This window comes from Vulpes vulpes, chromosome 2 (genome assembly GCF_048418805.1).
Source record: "Vulpes vulpes isolate BD-2025 chromosome 2, VulVul3, whole genome shotgun sequence".
In the NCBI taxonomy this organism is placed as follows: domain Eukaryota; kingdom Metazoa; phylum Chordata; class Mammalia; order Carnivora; family Canidae; genus Vulpes; species Vulpes vulpes.
The window spans coordinates 159,302,524-159,320,883 of NC_132781.1; the positions used below are offsets into that span (position 1 = coordinate 159,302,524).

The following is an 18,360-nucleotide window of genomic DNA, read 5'->3' on the forward strand; positions in this document are numbered from 1 at the left end:
TCCCCATTTCCTTTAGATCTTCTGGTCTGCTCAGCTACCTCCTCCAGGCCAGGTATCCGTTCTTGCCCCACCACCTCCCCCTGCCACCTTGGCTCCAGAAAGTCTTTTCGGTTGTGTGTTCATTAGCTCTACCGGGACTCCTTAAACTCTTGCCTTCTGTTAGCACCAGGTCTGTGCTGAAGGAAATGCTCAGTGAATGATCATGGAATGTCTGAATCTCTCCAATGCCCAGGACAGGGCTGGGTGCCCCCTGACACCCCAACTCCAGGCCAATGCTGCTGGGTGGGACTTATCCTTCCTGGAACAGGCTGCAGAGACCCACTTCCAAAATGTGGCTTCTTAACCCTTTCTGTCCCCCAGGCTCCTTGAGTGTCTGGTGAAGCCTTTGGACCTCTTTTCAGAATAATTTTTAAAAATAGCATTAGGATTACAATGAAAACAATTTTTACTAAAATACAGTTATCAATATATTTAAAAAATGTGATGTAGTAACATACTTGCTTCTTTACTAAATAATAGTAAATAATAAGATTTAGTAGTGAGTGTAATAGGATCTTAATTTCAGAGTTGTGGTAGCTTAAATGGTATTTTGGGATATTCACAGTAACTGTAGTATTGATATAAAAATATCTTTGATTTCTCTTAGGACAGAATCACAGGGACTTCTACTGCCTGCCTGTACTCGTGATCAAAGGAGATGCTAAGTACCATTTAGAGATTAGTGACAATAAAGATAGGACTTTTGTCCATCCCAGTGTCATAAATTCTATCCTGGAATTTCTTGGTGGTGAGGGAGGGGGTGGTCAGGACCTCCAGCTTTAAGGCAAAGGGGTTTTGATCCTTTAGGTTAAATAAACAAAATCACCAGGAGCTGAGAGAACAAAGAGCAAAGAACAGTGACCACACCAGGTTGGGCAAAGCAGAGAAAGGTTTTAAGACAGGTGAGTTTCGGGATCCCTGGGTGGTGCAGCGGTTTGGCGCCGGCCTTTGGCCCAGGGCGCGATCCTGGAGACCCCGGATCGAATCCCACATCAGGCTCCCGGTGCATGGAGCCTGCCTTCTCCCTCTGCCTGTGTCTCTGCCCCCCTCTCTCTCTCTCTCTCTCTCTGTGACTATCATAAAAAAAAAAAAAAAAAAGAAAAAGACAGGTGAGTTTCGGTGCCGAGTGTTGTAAAGGTTGAGCCCATTTTGGCAGGGAGCAAGGAGCTGTGGTTGAGGGAAGGAAACACGGGGAGGGTTTGCTCTTGTGACCAAATCAAAAGCAGCAGATTAACACAACAGGCACGACCTCCTCCCAGAGCAAGCCCAAGTCTCCTTTGTGTCTCTTTTGTCTCTGAGAACACCAAACCATTGTCCCTATAAGACAGGGTACCTGCCCTCAAGCTTACACAGGAGACCAAACACAAAAGTTAGTAAGACAAAATTAAGTTGCAATTCAAAAAACGCAGCTGGAAGAATGTGGAACACGCCACGTGTCTGATTAGGTGTACACAGTGCAAGCCACAGGCGTCAAGGTGTGGGTCACCTGCCCTCGGAGGTCTCCAGGAAGGATCAAATGGGAAAATGCACAAGAGGCCGGAGGTGTGGGATTGCAGGTGTGAGAATGCGCTTTGGGGTTGCTTGTCGCTCCTCTGGTCTCAGTGACCTTCTCTGTAAAATGGGGATGATAACTAAGTATGGCACCTGACCCAGAGGAAGCGCTCAGTAACGGGAGCTGTTATTATTATCAACAAGAGAAGAAGGATGGATATTTGCAGTTTGGTTCAAGGGACTCCAGGAGGCTAGAGAACCTGGGTCTTTGGTGTGGTGGATGTGAAAGGATGGAATGAACGAACGAATGAAGGACTGAATTCTCGGGTTGGCTCCGCCCTCCAGGCTGGTTCCTTCCCCCACGCGGCCCCCTAAGCGGTTGGAGGGAATACACCAGCTGTGGGGTCCCCGGCGATGGGCGATGGGCGATGGGCGTGAGTGTGCAGCGGCGGGGGCGGTGTCATTCAGGGCCGGGAGCGGCTGTAGCCGGGCTCACATTTAGGGTGTCACATTCCGGGGCGGTCCCCGCTCAGCCCTCCCCGGCGCGGCACCTCGGGGGGCCCGGGGACCCGCCGACCTCGGGAGCCTTAGGCGGGGCAAGCGGTGCACGGGCCCGCCCGGGCCCACCACGTGGGGGACGTGCGGGCGGAAGCGCTGCCCTATCCCGGGAAGGTCGATCTGGGCCGCCCCAGGCTGGAGTGGGGGCGGGGGGCGGACGCACCCTCGGGCGCTCGGGCCCCCCAGCCCCTCCAGGACACGCCGTGGGGCTTTGGGGCCGAGGGTGTCGCGATGGGGAAGGGAGGGAAGCGGAGCCTCCCGCTTAGAGGGCGTGGGGGAAGGGGCGCCCTAGCGGGGAAACGTGCGCGGCTCGGGCTGCCGGTCCCTTTAAGGGGCCGGGCTGGCTCTGCGGCGGAGCCGGCTCACCGCGGGGCTGGCGCAGCTCTGCGGTCCGGGTCCCCAGGCAGAGCCTCGGAGCCAGGCGGGGGGGGCGGGGCCCGGCGCGGGAGGGGGCGTGGTCCAGCCGGGAGCTGGGCGGAGCCAGCGCTGCAGGCAGCCCGTCAACGCCGCCCGGGGAGCGGGGGGGCGGAGCCACGGGCGCGGGGGCGGGGCCGGCGCGGGAGGGGGCGTGGTCCAGCCGGGAGCTGGGCGGAGCCAGCGCTGCAGGCAGCCCGTCAACGCCGCCCGGGGAGCGCGGGGGCGGAGCCACTGGCGCGGGGGCGGGGCCCGGCGCTGCGGGCCGCGGGGGCGGGGCCTCGGGCTCGCGGCGCGCCGCAGAGGGAGGCGGGATGGGCGGGGCGAGGGCGGGGGCGGGGCCGGGGTCTGCAGTGGGCGGGGCCCGCCGCAGGGGCAGAGCCGGCCGGGAGTCCTCTGCGCGCGGCTGCCGCGGCGCATCCACAGCGCCCCTGACAGCCCCGGCGCCGGGACCCGCGCCCCGCGCCCCGCGCCCCGCGCCCCGCGCCCCGCGCAGCCTCCCGGCCTCCCGCGCGGCCCGACTCCCGCCCCTCGCCTCGGCGCCCACACCCGGGGCGGCCCGGCCCGCTGTCGCTGCGGGGGCCGCGTCTGGCGCGCATCTGGAACCGCCGGGCCGGCCGCCCTGGAGCCCGCGCCCGCCCTGGCCCGGCCGCGCCGGGAGCCCTGCCCCGAGCTGGAGCCGCACCTGGAGCCGCGGGCCCGGGGCCCTGAGCCGCGCAGCCGGCGCATGGTCAACTCGCTGCTGTTCGGGGAGATGGCCTTGGCCTTCGGCTGCCCGCCGGGCGGCGGCGGCGGGGGCTGCCCCGGCGGGGGCGGCGGCGGCGGCGGGGCCGGGCCGGGGCCGTCCCCGGTGACGGCGGCGCTGCGGGACGACCTGGGCTCCAACATCCACCTCCTCAAGGGGCTCAACGTGCGCTTCCGCTGCTTCCTGGCCAAGGTGCACGAGCTGGAGCGGCGCAACCGGCTGCTGGAGAAGCAGCTGGAGCAGCAGCAGAGCGAGCGCGAGCGGCGGCTGCGCTACAAGACCTTCTCCCGCGAGCAGGCCGTGCAGACCGGGCCCGAGCTGCTGCGGCCGCCGGCGCCCGGCGCGGGGCTCGGCGGCGGCGGCGGCGGCGGCGGCGGCTGCGGGGCGGCTGCGGGCGCCAACGCCAACGCCGTGGCCCCGGGCGGCCTGCCCCCCGGCGGCGGCTCGCACCCGCAGCACTACGGCCGCCTGCCCGGGACCATCTGGAGCTACACGCAGGTGCGGCGCACGGGCGGCGGCGGCGTGGAGACGGTGCAGGGCCCCGGCGTGTCGTGGGTGCACCCCGACGGCGTGGGCGTGCAGATCGACACCATCACGCCCGAGATACGCGCGCTCTACAACGTGCTGGCCAAGGTGAAGCGCGAGCGCGACGAGTACAAGCGGAGGTGAGCGGGGCGCCCCTCCCCCCCTCCCCCCCGCCCCTCCCCCCTGCAGCTCCGGGGAGGGGGCGTCCGGGTCCTCGCAGGCCGCGGAGTGCGTGCGTGGGGAGGGCCGGGGGCGGCCAGCTGGTCCGAGCAGGTGGGCTGGAAGCTGTGTTTGCAGCGCGCCCTGCACACGCCTGGAAAACTCACTCACTAGCTCCAAGAATGGGGCTGGGTGCCCACTGCCGTAGGGGACACTTGGGCGCTGTCGTTGGTCCGGGCCGGTTGTTTTCTGGGTGACATAATAAGCGAGCGCTGGTGCTTTATGTGATCTCACTTAGCCCTCACGCCAACGCAGCGTGTGAGGCCTTCTTATCCCCATTTTGTAGATGAGGAGACTGAGGCACGGGCTTGCCCAAAGGGGGCTTGGCCCAAACCAGGATTTGAGCTAGTGAACTGAACCACTCTTGGCTAGTTCATCTTCCTCTCTAGGTATTTTCCCAAGGATGTAGGAGGCAGGCTCCCCTCCCTCCATGGGTGAAAAGAAAAAAAAAAAAAAAAGACTTAACAAACCAACCCCCCAGGCTTTAAAAAAGATTTTTTTTTTTTTTTTTTGGTCCCCTGAATTAAATGAGATCATGTGTTTGAAAATAGGTAGCTCTGTCCCTACTAGCTAGGGCCGGAGTCTACCATCTTGCTCCAGCTCTGCAAGGTCCAGTTGGCGGAGTTGGATAACCAGACCTCCACCAGACTGGCCACAAGCTTTTAAAAGCGTCTCTCTTTACCCCTCTTCTCTCCACCCCCTACTGTCATGAGCACCAACAGCCACAGCCCTAGAGGCTCACAGGAGGTGAGAACGTTGGTCTGGACACTGGATGTTGATTGGACCCAGACCACCATCTCTGGCTGGTGTGCAAGGCTGACTGCCTGCAGGACCGGCCTGCACATTCCTGCCTAGTCCCGATCCCCCAGATTCCCCAGCCGGGAAACCGACTTTGCTCCCTGCCTGCAGCCTGGCTGACGGGACTGATGGCTCAGCTTTCCAAGAAGAGGAGAGGGGTCTGTCTGTAGTCTCTCAGGCCCTGGTGGGGGCAGGGCCCTCTGCTGTCCCAGGCATGGGCGACTCTGCATTAGGTGGCTTCCGACTCTAGGGCTTGGAGGGTGTTGTGAGAAGCCTCCTTCTTTCCACTCCTTGAGTCCTGGTGCTCACATGAGCAAAGAAGTCCGGTCAGGGAACGTGAGGCGTGAATCTCCTTTATCACCTGGCGGGGAGATGGTCGAACCGTTTGGAAGCCTGTTTGCTCATTGGAGAGATAGGAATAAGAACATCTACCCCCCAGCTGCAGAAGGGGAGAGTAGGTTGGTGATGCTTTTGGGAAGGTATAGAGTAATCAGCTGATGTTTTTAAAGGTGATAGGCATTGGCAGGCCAGCATGGAGCAGAGGCCCAAGATGAGACGAGAGTCTGTCTCATGCAGGGTGGGCCTGGCTCTCTGGGGGGAGGTCTTACACCCCGCTGGGGACCAGCCACTCTCTTGGGCCCATCTTCTCTTGAGGACTTGAGAATGGCCTGGTTCCCTGCCTTGGCGGTGGGGAGGCTACCTCTGTCTCTGTGGGCAGCTTCTCTGGGGTGGGGTAGGGGAACAGGCACTTGCTCTCGATGGTGAAACACAGAGGGATGGGCCCTTCTGTCTCCCAGTGTTGATCGTGTCGTCATGCCTCAGGCTTGTGCTGTGTTTGTTTTATTGTGTGTGCTTTTTGGACCTGGCTACTAAGGAGATGGAAAAACTGTGCCCAATCTCAGAGGGAGATAGGTTGACGTTGAGCAATGCTCTGTTCAAGTTGCACGCAGGGCGTGGGGTGTGATGTCAGCTTCTGGCGCTGGCCTGGAATGAGACGGGCACTGCTGGGGCAGGTGGAGTGTGGGTGCCTCTCCTCCCGCCCGCGGGGCTGCATGAAGCACCTTCCCTTCCTCCATATTTTGGTGAACTGGGGAGGTGCATCTTTTCTGAAGTTCATTCTGGGCTCAAGTTGGATTTTTCCAAAGCAAGTGACTCCCTTCTTTGGGACTCCGTTTCCCTATCTGTAAAGTGAGGGGTGAGTGGGCTAGCACTGTGCTTGCTCTTTGAAGCCCCAGGCTTCCTTGGAGAGGGTCTTGGAGTTCCTTGAATATTACATAAGACTTAATATTTTAAATTATATTACAGTGTTAATGCGGTTATAAAAATGTGCTCACTTTTAAGTTCTTAATGTCAACTCATTGTTAATTGTTCACTTGTTAGTAGTTGGCCTCAAGTTAAAGCCACCCTCCTGTCTTCACTATTTGTCTGAAGAGTACTCTGAGATTGCAGAGCAAACCGCTAAAAACCCTTCCCATTTGTAGCTACTTATCTGTGTGAGTCAGGGTTTTCCTGAAACTCTGCAGCCAAAACTGGAGATAGAATTAAACGGAATGTGGTACTGTCATCCATGGTCCCTGTTCTAAATGTTAATGAATCAAAATAGCCTCATCAACTTTACTGATAGAATTCAGAATAAGTAACTGTTCTATTATGCGAATTTACAGTATAAATGTATACCAGTAACCTTCTGTTTTTACTTGTTTCTGTATTTGGGTTTCTCGTGAGAATTTCCTTTGGGAGGAAGGCAGGCATCTCAACAATTTAAGGGAAAAAATTTAAAAACCACTGGGCTAGATGATCTCAAAAGGTCTTCCCAGCCTTGAAAAAATATAATCTTGGGTTTGAGCTCCCAAGCCCACTTCTGGTCTCCTGTCCATAAGAGATGTCAGAGTCTGGAGGGATGGGACCACGGTGTTTGCTCGGGCTGTTGGCCACTGAAGGCTTTAGACCCTTTCCGGCTGTCTAGCACAGAGCCCCAAGCAGTGACCAGTGGAAGGGGTCTGTGCCAGGGAAGGAGAGCTTCGAGGGTTTCCTCCGGTTTACCTGGAGGAACTCACAGCCTTGGACACCTCCACTTGCTTCCCCAGAATGCAACCTGGTGCGCGTAGCTCTGTGTTCTCCAAGCTGGAGGCATTTCGGTTCTACCTCTGGGATTTGTGGCCTTATCCACGTACCTACCATCATCTGTATTACTACTTATGTAAAACTATTCTTCAGCAGCGTTATTGAGGTATAATTTGCATATCATCAAGTTCTCTTATTTTAAGCGCACAATTCAGTGATTTTTTTTTTTAAAAAAAAGTAAATCCACAGAGTTGTGCAACCATCACCACAATCCAGTTTTAGAAAAATTGCATCACCCCCAAAAAGAGCCTTCATGCCGGTTTGCAGTTAATCCCGATTCCTACCCCGGCCCAGGCAACCCTGATGTGCTTTGGGTTTCTATAGATTTGTGTTTTCTGGACACTTCATATAAATGCAGCTGTAGCATATGTAGTCTTTTGTGTGTGCCTTCTTTCACTTAGATATTATTTTGGAGCTTCACCCATGTTGTAGCCTGTTTCCTTTAGATTGCCTACATTCCTTTAGATTGGTGACTATTCCCCTGTGTGGACAGACCACATTTTGTTTACCGGTTCACCTATGTAGTCAGTAGAATTAATTAATTAATTAATTTATTTATTGTCAGTGGAATTTAAATGTGAAGAGTCACTCGTGTCCCCCCTCACATCCTCTCAAGTGCCGTCAATGGCATAGGAACCATGCCTTGGAAACACCAACCCAAGGCAGAGCCCCTGGCCTGGGGCGCCTGGACCCTGGCTCTGTTCGCGAGGGCTTTGGTTTCCCCTTGGTCCAACCAGCTCTGAGCTCTCCTCGCCCGTGAGGGAAATGTGGTTACCCAAGCTGTACCGTCGACAAGGTTGTCAAGCGTTGATTTGGAAACCAAAACAAACATCTCTGCCCTGTCACCATCCAGCACCACCAAAATGTCCTATTCTGAGTTTGCAAGCTGGGGGCTTTTCGCTGGAGATACCCGCTGAGTCTATCTGAGCTTGAAACAAGTGGGGATTTCTCTGCATCGCATCCGAGACACTCAGACTCCTGGTCTGGCTCTGCTACTAGGTGCTGTGTGACCTCAGGCCTGTTGCTGCCCTCTCTGAGCCTTAGGTCCTCCACCGTGGCAGGAGGGGATTCCTTTTGGTGAGCCCTCCCAACTTGCCCTATACTTTGTTCTGTGACTCAAGGGGGTCCAGGTCGAGGCTGTTCATCCTGCCTCGCGGACTGGCAGCCCTCCCCCTCTCCTGCCCCAGGCCCGGTGTGGTTTGGAACCGTCTGTCTGGGTTTCCCTCCCTCCCCCTGCAGGTTGCCAAGTGCTGTGCCCCTGACTTGAGTTGGCATGAAGGGCTTGGTTTGTTTTTCCCTGGTGGTTGGGTGATCAGAGCTTTGCTTGAGAGCCAGGAGGGAACATAGTGATCATTTAGCCTGATGGTTCCCACAGGGGCCTTTTGGAGCCTTGGGATCCAGAGCTGCGTGCCTTGGGGCAATTCTGGGGACAGGGCATGGGGGTGCCGAGTCCCTAGGACCTGGCCCCCATCAACCACAGCAACTCTATTTCCATGACTGTCAGATTGGTCTTCTGAGGAAGGTTCAGTTGGAAAGCAGGGTGCTACAGTTTAGAAAACAAAGGAGAGAGGGAGAGAGAGAGAAATCGGTGATTCAGCTGAGTTACTTTCATTTTTGAGGTGGGGAAACTGAGGCCCAGAGGGAGCCGACTGACCCACAAAGCCGAGTTGCCAAGACCTTGCCTGCCGTCGAAACCTTTCCCCACCACTCTGAGGTGATGCCCACATCCTCTGCCCTCGGCTGGGGTTTGGGAGAGTTTGCGCCTCCTTTTCATGTGTGTGCCTTGAAGCATTTTTTAAAAAGCTACTTTCAGGGATGGGAGGGACTTTTGTCACAGCTATTTCTGAGCATGAGCCGGAAGGGGCTGGGCTGGCGGCCTGAATGAAGGGCTCCAGAAAGGGCTGGTGGGTGAGCCAGCTGGAGTGTCCCCTGCCTTTCCCCGTGTCACACCCTGGGAGGCCCCTGAGCAGGTGTGTGCCGGCCCCCGAGTGCCCCAGGGCTGGAAGAACTGCTCCGGAGAGCCGGCCACAAGGCTTTTCGTTCCCTGCCACTTGTGTTATTTCTCAAGCGGTCACCGGCACGGATTCTTCATTTCTCGTTTCCCTGGGAGGCAGCCTGGGATGCTGGGGAAAGGGTTCAAATCCCGGCTCTGCCGCTCTCTCGGGGAGACTGCGGGCAACTGCTTAACCCCTCTGAGCTGCCGGAGCCACCGCTTTCTGTAAAAGAGGGGGGATAACGTGGCTCCCCTAGCAATCGGGGAGGGCCGAATGAGCTCCTGTGATCAGGATTCGGGTGGGGTCCCCTCTCTGGCCCCCCCACCCCCAATGTCTGTTCCCTCCATTTCATAGAGCTTTCCTGGCACGGCGCTGGGCCGCCCAGCACATCCATTTCGGGACACATCGCAGCTCTGTGTGTCCCGTGGAAGGCGCCAGCGGTGGTGTCGGGGGCGGAGGGAAAAAGGGCGACTTCTTTGTCCAGCATCTAAGGAGGGTGTTCTTCCTACTTTTAGCGGTTGATTTGTGCCTCCGGAAATCTCTGACCACCGCCCGCCCCTTTCTTCCAGCCTCCGTTGAAAGAAACACACAAACCCCCTCCGGCGGCTCCTCGGCGGTGCTGGCATCCTCTTTGGGGACATATTTGGGAGGGATTTTCAGAGCCTCAAGCCAGAGGCTGGGAACGAGGTCCCAGAAAAGAAAGGGAAGCAGGAAGCCGGGAGACAGCTGACGCTGAAGATTCCTTCCCTGCGGAATGTGAGGCGGGGCTTTCGCCTTGGCCACCGGATGCAAGGCCCCTGCCCCCCCTTGCACACGCACGTGCGCGCGCACCCCCAGGCTCCCACGCTCTCAGCCTCTCCAGGCCCGTGGCCCGCTCCCCCCACACGTGTCGGTGTTTGAAGGACACAGAAGGGTAGACCGAGGATCTGAACATGCTGTTTGCCGCAAGGAGATGCGTTGACTTCTAGGGGGATCGATCGAAACTGTGCCGTGCATCAGGGATACCGCAGGCTGTGGACTTTGCGTCGGGAGTCCTGGCTTTTGATCACATCGGGGAGGCCAAGCTGGGCTGGTGTTGTGTTGGTTTCCCTGGTCGTGGGTGGCTTGACGGCCTGGGACAGGGTGGAGGTGCTGTTGTCCCCTCTGCTCAGGATCAAGACTCCGTCCACCAGGTGTGCCGGAGCCATCGCTACCTCTCGGGTCACGGCAGCCTGCACCGTGAATCTCAGTTGTCTGGGGTGTCTGCGCCCCCCCAGCGACTGTAAGCCTATAGGGGCCGGCTCCCGGTCTGCAGAGCCCAGCCTGAGCCTGGCCAGAGTCCATGCTGAGCAAGCGTTTTGCAGGGAGGGAGGGCGCTGTGCCTGGCTGCTGGTGCTGGTAGGCCCCCAGTGCGGCTGGGGGATGTAAGGCACAGACGACACAGATGGCCGACACAGGCTGCACATCTAGGCCCTCACATCTCATGCAGGGAAGGGTGTGGGTTTGGAGGCCTGAGACCCACCCTCCAGGCCCCACATAGCAGTTCTGAAAAACTTGAATAACACCCATCACGTGGTGTCAGATGCTGGGCTCCTGGAGCAGGAGTTAAAACCTGAGATTGGGTTACTCACTTTGTCTCTCTGGGTCTCAGTTTCCTCATCCGTGTCCCAAAGTTGTGGGCGGGGTAGATGGGCCCGGGCAGCCACGGCACTTTATAAACGGGGAAGTTCTAAAAGAGTTTCATGGCAAGATTTCACAGGGCAGAAGCGCAGGTCCCCTAAGGGGTGAGTTGTACGGGCTTCGGGAAATGGGCAGAAATCAAGAACCAGGCTGGAAGCTGGAGGGAGGGTGGTCCCTGCCTTTGCCAGCAGCGTCTGGGTGTCACGTAGCCTCTGGGCATTGCTGGTTGTGTGGTGCTTAGAGGATTCTGGGCCAGATGCGGAGCTGGGGAGGTTTTCTGAGGCTGCTCCCCGCCCGCCAGAGCAGTGTCCTCCCACCTCCAGTGGGCACGGGGCGTTCGGCTTCCTGGGCAGGATGTGGTTACTTGCCCTAGTTCCTGGTACAAGAGAGGGTAGTTGTCACCCAACAGTAAATCTGGCGAATGCCTCTGGTTCACCTGAGGGGCTGTGGCCGGGCTGAGCCCCTGGCTGGTGACACGGGGCAGCTTGAGCCCTGTGGAGTCCCAGCTTGCCTGTGGTGTGATCTGAGCTTCTGCTTGCCCACCTGGAAATGGGGGTGGTGGGAAGATGGGCCTGTCCAGTGCCCTGTTCACCTGTTCACCCTGTAACTTCATCGGAGTGGTCTGGAATCAGGACACCATTTAGTCTTGCGTACCTCTGTTTGTCACTCTCTAAAATGGGGATGAATTTTCTTATGAGTTCTGCTTCCCAGGGTTGCTATAAAAATCATTTGAGGTAATGGAATGTGAAAGCATTTTGAAAAAGGCTTAACAATAAATGACTTCATAGCCACCATTGACTGAGCAACTACTATGTGCTGGGCTCTGTGATGACTTCTTTAAGTAAGTGAGAGTTAATTATCAGGTATTCCCAAGAGGTGGGAATTAATTATGCCCATTTTACAGGTGAGAGGTTCTTTTTTTTTTTTTTTTTTAAGATTATTTATTTATTTGAGAAAAAGCAGGACAAGCAGACTCCATGCTCAGTGCAGAGCCCGACACGGGGCTCGGTCTCAGGATGCTGAGGTCACAACCTGTGCCAAAACGAAGAGTTGGATGCTTAACTAACTGAGCCACCCAGGCGCCCCCAAGGTGAGAGGTTCTGAGGGGTGGAAGAAATCTGCCCCAGATCTTGTGGCAGGTCCAGTCTGGGTCTCTAGACCCTGAGCTCAGTATTCTTCCTGCGGGGGGGGACAAGCTGGCCAAGCCTCATGCCACCTGAGGGCTGCCGATGGCTGGTCCAGGGTGAGGACGCAGGCTGAGGCATGGGGTCCCCCCAGCGCCTGTCACAATATTGCCACGACGGGTGTAGAACAGGAGGCGGCTGCCACACTGGGAAGACTTCCTGCTGTCGCTTGACAGTAATTATTTCTTGAGAAACCAGTGAGTCACTGGCAGTGGCAGGCAAATGAGCCTCCCAGGCCACTATAGAGGGCGGTTCAGCCCCCCTGCTCTTTGGAGGTGACCGTGGTGGGGGACCGGACTCGAGGTAGCAGAGAGTTCCTGGCCAGCGACAGAGGTTGGCACACGGAGCCTGGTGGGCCTGGCAGGGGGGAGGGACGGAGGGGGACAGCGAGCACGGATGATCACCTGTCTGGCACTTTGCACATGATCTGATCGCATGCAGCCCTGTGCCAACTCTGCAGATGGAAACCCGGGCTCAGCGCAGAGAAGTAACTTGCTCCAAGTCACACAGCCAAGCCGGGGCGGCACGTGCGTCTCAGATTCTAAGTTAATGCTCCTTTGATCGTGCGCGGCACCCCCGGCACTCCCAGGGCAGCAGCCAAGGGTTCTCGTGAGCTTATAACAAGCAGGAAAGAGCAAAGGGCATTCTGGTGACCGGAGGGAAACTGGCCTTGGCCTTGGAATTGGGTCTTCCGAGCTTGTGCTTTTGGTTGGTTCTGTGAACCTTGCCCGGGTACAGGGAACCTGTTACAGTCATTCTGTGCCTCCTGTCGGGGAAGATGAGCCTGCTGGGTGTGGATGTCTGAGGAGCTGAGGTTCTGTTCTGACAGTGGCTGAGCACGCTCCGTGTGCCAGGTCCCGTCCTGGGCACTGGGGGTGGAGCACACAAAGCACCCACCCCCCGCCCTCAGGAGCTCAGAGCCTGGGGACACAGGCAACTGTGACCGTGCCATGTGACAAGTACCTGCTCAGATAGTACCTGTGCACCATAAGGGCACAACAAATACTAATTAATTAATTAAACAGCTATTTATATAGCATTTACTCTTTGTCAGGCTGCATTTAAAGCCTCTTAGGGACGTTTGATTCATGTAACCTCCTAGTAACCCTGTGTTAGGTACTGTCATTAGCCCGTTTTAGAGAAGGAAACCGAGCCACAGAGGCTTTGACAGAACTCAGCCTGGACACGGCTAGCAGGTGGGAAGTGAAGATTTTAACCAGGAAGTCAGGCTCCGGATTCAGCCTTTTATGCTGTACCCGGGAAGGGACATGCCCACTGCAAGGAGCTTCCGTGCTCTGAGCCTCAGTTTTCTTTCTTTCCGTTTTTTTTTTAAAAAAAGATTTTATTTATTTATTCATGAGACACACACAGAGAGAGGCAGAGACACAGGCAGAGGGAGGAGCAGGCTCCTCGCAGGGAGCCCGATGTGGCACCCAATCCCGGGACTGGGATCACGCCCCGAGCCAAAGGCAGATGCTCAACCGCTGAGCCACCCAGGCGTCCCTGAGCCTCAGTTTTCACTTCTGTGAAATGGCCAGAGTTCCTCTGACCTCACCGAACTGTTTGCAAGATTAAATGAAGCGATGTCTGTGGAAGCACTTTATAAACTATCGAGTGTTTTGCCCTTGGGGTCAGAATGATGAAGCAGCCTGGGTCCTGCCTACGCACACTGCCGTTTCCTCCCCAGCTTCCCTGGCAGCCAGGTGAGGTTCCTCAAAGCCCCGGGAGGTGTCCCGTCGTCGCCTTGCCTTTGCGTCCTAGCCGCCCCTGGATCCCGGGACAAGCCGCGATGGGATGTTGGACAGAACCCCGCAGAACCCGACGGCTTGCAGCAGAGCGTTCGTGTGCAAGCTGGAAGCTGGGAAAGGAAGAGGCTGAAGAGGGTTTCTGCTGCTTCTCAGCTGCGTGAACTTGAGAGCGTCTTTTGCGGCTCTGCGACATGGGGACAGTCCTCTGCGTGGGGGGTAGGGAGAGTGCACGGGGCAGCGGTGCTCAGACACTGGCAGCTGCCATCGTGTTACTAAGCGAGGCTGGGGGTTCTGGGGAGAAGAGCAGGGCTGAGGGTCCCCGCTTGGGCAGGACCCCCCCCCCCAGGCTGCGCTGGCTGGGGGCTGCCTCGGGGCTCTCCCTGAGATGCTGGCTCAGCGCGCTCCGGCCTGCGTGCTCAGACTTCGGGATGTGCCGGGATGTGCCGGTTCACACAGCCCCCCGCTCATCTGCTGCTCAAGGGGGAGACGCCCCCGCAGTGGAGACACTGCCTTCCGCCCTCTTAACTGGCCATTTTTATTACTTGGGTTATTTAAGACGGTACTTGGCCCGCTGCCGCCCGCTCGCCGTCTTGGGGGAGGGGAAGAGCTGCTGGTCTAAGTGGACCTTGTGAAATTCCCCGGCAGACAGGCTCCTCTCAGGGCAGGGTCGGTGCATCTTCCCAGGGCCCGTCCGTGCCTCGTTTCTGCGCCCAGCCTGCTGTGGTCACGGGCAGAGGGCCATGCTGGGGGCGGGGGATGGGGGGATGGGGGGGTGGGGAGGCACTGACCGGAATAGCTTTGGGGAAAGCTTGTTGGAAAGTCAGACCTCAGGACCAGAGGGCCTTGGAGCTCTGGGTGGGACCCTGCAGTGCTCACAACCCAAGGGTTCCGAAAGGTGCTTGAGCCAGCTTGGGGCCAGTCAAGGAAGGCTTCCTGGAGGAGATGTCACCTGGGTTGTGTTCGGGAGATCTAGTAAGAGTGCAAGAGAAGGGAAGGGTGCTCCAGGTAGAGAGAGCAGCTTGTGCAAAGGCCTGGAGGCGAGGTTGCCGTGCCAGCGAGCAGTCCAGAGCCCGCTGCTTGGGCAGGACCTCGCCTGCCTGCTCATTCCTCTTCCCCTTCTCGTCCTCCCTCCCTCCTGCCTTCTTGGCTTTCTTTGTTCTGCTTTGCTGCCTCTCATCCCCGCTCCTCTCCCTCTTCCCCTTCTCTCTTGTTTTGGTCTTCACTTGCTGTGGCTGGTTCTTACCTCCCCATCCTCCGTGTGAGGCGGGTCCTGTTCCCGTGCCTCTGCCCACGCGATGCCAGGCCTCTGTGGGGGGCTCTTTGTCTGCTGCCGGGGCTTTGTGAGCCTGTGTGTGCACACACGTGTGTCTCGGAGCCTCCGTCTACACCCTGTGGACTCGGAGCCTTGGGGTCAGGACCCTGCCTTTGGCCACCCCAGGCCCTTTGTACTACCCCTCGTATATCACAGAAGGGGGCAGGAGAGGCTCCCTGCAGTGAGCGATGGCTGTTGGGTCTTGCAGGTCAGTGTTGTCGCAGGAGACCTCAGCCCCCCAATCCGGGTGCCCATCAAAGAGGAGCCTGGGATCAGGAGCATGGGGGCTGGGAGGCTCAGCTGCTCCCCTTACCTCCCAGGCCTGCTGCCCTGCCCATCCCTCTGCTCCCTCACACCTGTGACTCCATCTCACCCCCTGGTGGGCCCAGACAGTGTGAGGCCTCTCAGGTCGCTCAGTCCATCCGCCTGCTTCCAGGCAGCCTCCTGCCCCCATCACTGCACATGAGTAGATGTGCCTTTGTCTTTTGAAAAAGCACCTTCTGAGAGCTCATCCCTCAGTGTTTTATATAGTTTTCTCTCCACCCCCACTCACATCCCCGTGACCATGTTCAGATGAGAACACTGAGGCTCAGAGAAGGAGAGCTGCTCCTTTGAGGTCACACAGCAGAGTTGGGTTTGAAACCCTGGAAGTCATTTAAGAAGGGGGTTTTGAAAACTCCTGGAGGCTGGGGCTCTTGGGGTGAAGAAGTCTCAGAGCCAGAGACCGAGCCCGCCCCTGAGCCAGCATCTGAGTCCTGGTGCTGCCGCTGAGCCTCTGTCAGCCTAGGAAGGGACATCGACATCAGAGGACGCAGTGGGCTTGTCTCCTTAGAACAAAAGGAGGGCACCTTGGCTTGTCTCCTTAGAACACAAGGCACTGCCCTGGCCTCAGCCCGGCGGTCTTGGGCCGTTCACTGACCGACTACCCATCTTGTGTAGATGGGATGATGAGACCCCCAGCGCTGTCGATAAGCCTCGCCCAAGAAGGGCTCTTCCCATCCTCTTTTCTCTGGGCTGGGCCCTGGAGAGGGGAGGTCGGAGAACTTTGCCTTAAGCCCTGGGGTTGTGTAAACCGGAAAGCCGGGTCCCCCAACCCCACGTAGATCCCTGGGCCGGGGATGTGGCGGACAAATAGTTCTTTTGCGTGCGTACAGTTTTATATGGAGACCCTTAATATCCTGTTGCGATTGGTTTTCTATTTGTCTTCAGAGAAAACACTGACCGTTCAAATGGCCAGACTTATCCAAGCTGGGGAAACTGAGGCCCTAGCTGAGCAGACTACAGGCAGAGCCGGGATTCACCTGATGGCAAGTTCAGGGGATCCCCCTGCCCCCGACTCATAGGCTGTTCCTTTCTGTGCCTTGCGGCATGATAGATCCACAGGCTTCCGCTCAGGCGGGGGCTCTGAGTCTGACTTGAGACCGTCCTGAGCCGCAGGTCTCTCATCTGTAGAGTGGGGATGACATCCTGAGCTCACGAGGTTGTAATGGAGCTTCAGTGAAATAGTGCCTGCCGGGTGCAGAGTGACGCGCTGACCCCCAGCTGATACTGCTCTGTCCCTTCTGGCCCGGTCTTCCCAGGCCCCAGGCCCCATAAGTAAGAACTGCCTACTTCCTCCCCCCGTTCTGGCTACAGACCGGCCTTTTGTGTTCAGGGCACTTCCTCTCCCCAGCAAAGCCGCCCGCCTGACCAGCAAGGAGGAGGTCACATCCCCTCTCGTCCCCAGCAGATTGTCAGCGCAGGGTCACTGGTGGGGCAGGACCTAGCCGTCCAAGGCTGTCCTGCACAATGTGTTGCCTGGAGCCTGCGGCTTCCAGTGGCCTTGTCGGATAGGGGAGAGTGTCTCAGTTTCTGTCGCCCAGACTGGGCGGGGGGGGCGGGGGGGCTCTAGGTCCCAGACTTCTTGTATGTGACCTCCAGCCTCAGGAGGTCACATCCCTGGCCTGAGGTCTCACCATGAGGCAAGGGCAGAGCTGGGATTTGAACCTGAGTCCGGCAGATTGTTCTGGACTGTTTCCCGCCACACTCACAGGCTCAGTCTTCCAGTCTGGGCAATGGGCTGCACGTTCCTAGCCCTGGCTCCTGGGGTGAGACGGAGGAGCTAGAAGACAGAGATTTAAATCCCCCTTGGCCTCTCGGCAGCTGGGGTGGGGAGCAGATAGATGTGTCACGGGAGGATGGCTTCTGGGTTCTGGTCCAGCCCACAGATTGCCTCTGTGAGGCCTCGCGGGTGAAGTGCGTGCTCCCAGACCTTGGCAGCAAGGTGACGTCGAAGGGCCGTGTTAGCATTGTTTTTCCAGGGTTGACGTCAGGGCAGCTGGTTTAGAGTTTCGTCTCTTGGACAAAGGCTGCTTTGTAGCTTCTGCCTGTGTGAGCCCAGGCACATCACCGCCCAAGGTGGGAAAGGAGATGGAGGGGATTGCGGGGCCCGGGCAGAGAAGCCCTGGCAGGCGCGGTCCACCCTTGGCTCCTCCAAGAAGGAAGCCAGGATCCCATGATCCCAGAGCGCCCATCGCACAGTTTCCCTAGAGCATCTCTTGTGCCCGGTGAGGTTCGCAACTTCATGGACGTGTCCTCTTGAAATCCCAGCGCTCTGGGAGGGGGACTGTGGTCATGCCCGTTGTACAGATGAGGACACGGAGTCTCGGTGTGGGGAGTGACTTGCTGCTTGTAATAGCTAGAAAGTGGCAGAGCTGGGATGGGAACTCGGGTCTCTCTGGCTTTAAGGATCACCGTCGGGGGACGCCTGGGTGGTTTGGCAGTTGAGCGTCTCCACCTTTGGCTCGGGTCATGGTCCCGGGGTCCTGGGATGGAGTCCTGCCTCGGGCTCCTCACGGGGAGCCTGCTTCTCCCCCTGCCTGTGTCTCTGCCTCTCTTTCTCTCTCTCTCTCTGTGTCTCATGAATAAATAAATAAAACATAAAAATAAATAAATAAAAGATGACGACCGGGTTCCGCCGCTGTTGGGCCTCATTTCAAACCCAGCTTTGGAAGTGCACTTCAGAAAGCCAAGGTGCCCTGGAGGATGGCTGGAGCAGATGAGTCTCATGGCTTTGGGGGTCCAGAGCTCCTGTCCTCAGGATTCAGGGCTGAGGCACCCTGATTCATGCCACCGTGCCTGGAGCATGTGTTGCATGTTCAAGTAGGCACGGGCAGGTGTGTGCACATGTATGTAGAAAATAGAGAAGGGGACTGGATGCTGGAGGCTCTGTGGTTGTGGGAAAGCGAGCCGAGGAGGTCCTGTGGGCAAGTGTAAGGCATCATCCTGGGGGATGCCTAGGACCTTCTGCTCTTCCTTTTTAGGAATTACCCCACTTAATTATGCATCCATCTCTCCATCCATCCATCCATCCATCCATCCATCCATCCATCCACCTGTTTGCAGGGCCCCTGGACTCAGGCCTTGTGCTTGGGCCCCGGCGGTGATGCTGCATGCACCAGAAAGGCAGGCTCTTGTTCCTAGCCAGCTTGCCGAATGACTAGTGGTAAATCAGAGCTCTACGAGAGGCCTGGCAGATGTTTAGTTTCTCCCCTGACGCACACTTGAGAGA

General features: G+C 57.5%; 1 protein-coding gene across 2 annotated transcripts in view; it reads left to right on the forward strand.

Moving 5' to 3' along the window:
- The first annotated feature begins 2,943 nt into the window (after positions 1–2,943).
- IFFO2 (intermediate filament family orphan 2) overlaps positions 2,944–18,360 on the forward strand; it is a 45,086-nt gene continuing 29,669 nt past the window's right edge. Inside the window, exon 1 of one of the 2 annotated variants that reach the window (XM_072751032.1) lies at positions 2,944–3,912. In XM_072751032.1, coding sequence (XP_072607133.1) covers positions 3,230–3,912 — 683 coding nt within the window. In that variant the 5' untranslated portion in view covers positions 2,944–3,229. The remainder of the gene's footprint in view (positions 3,913–18,360) is intronic. The other variant, XM_072751031.1, reaches the window with a different exon arrangement.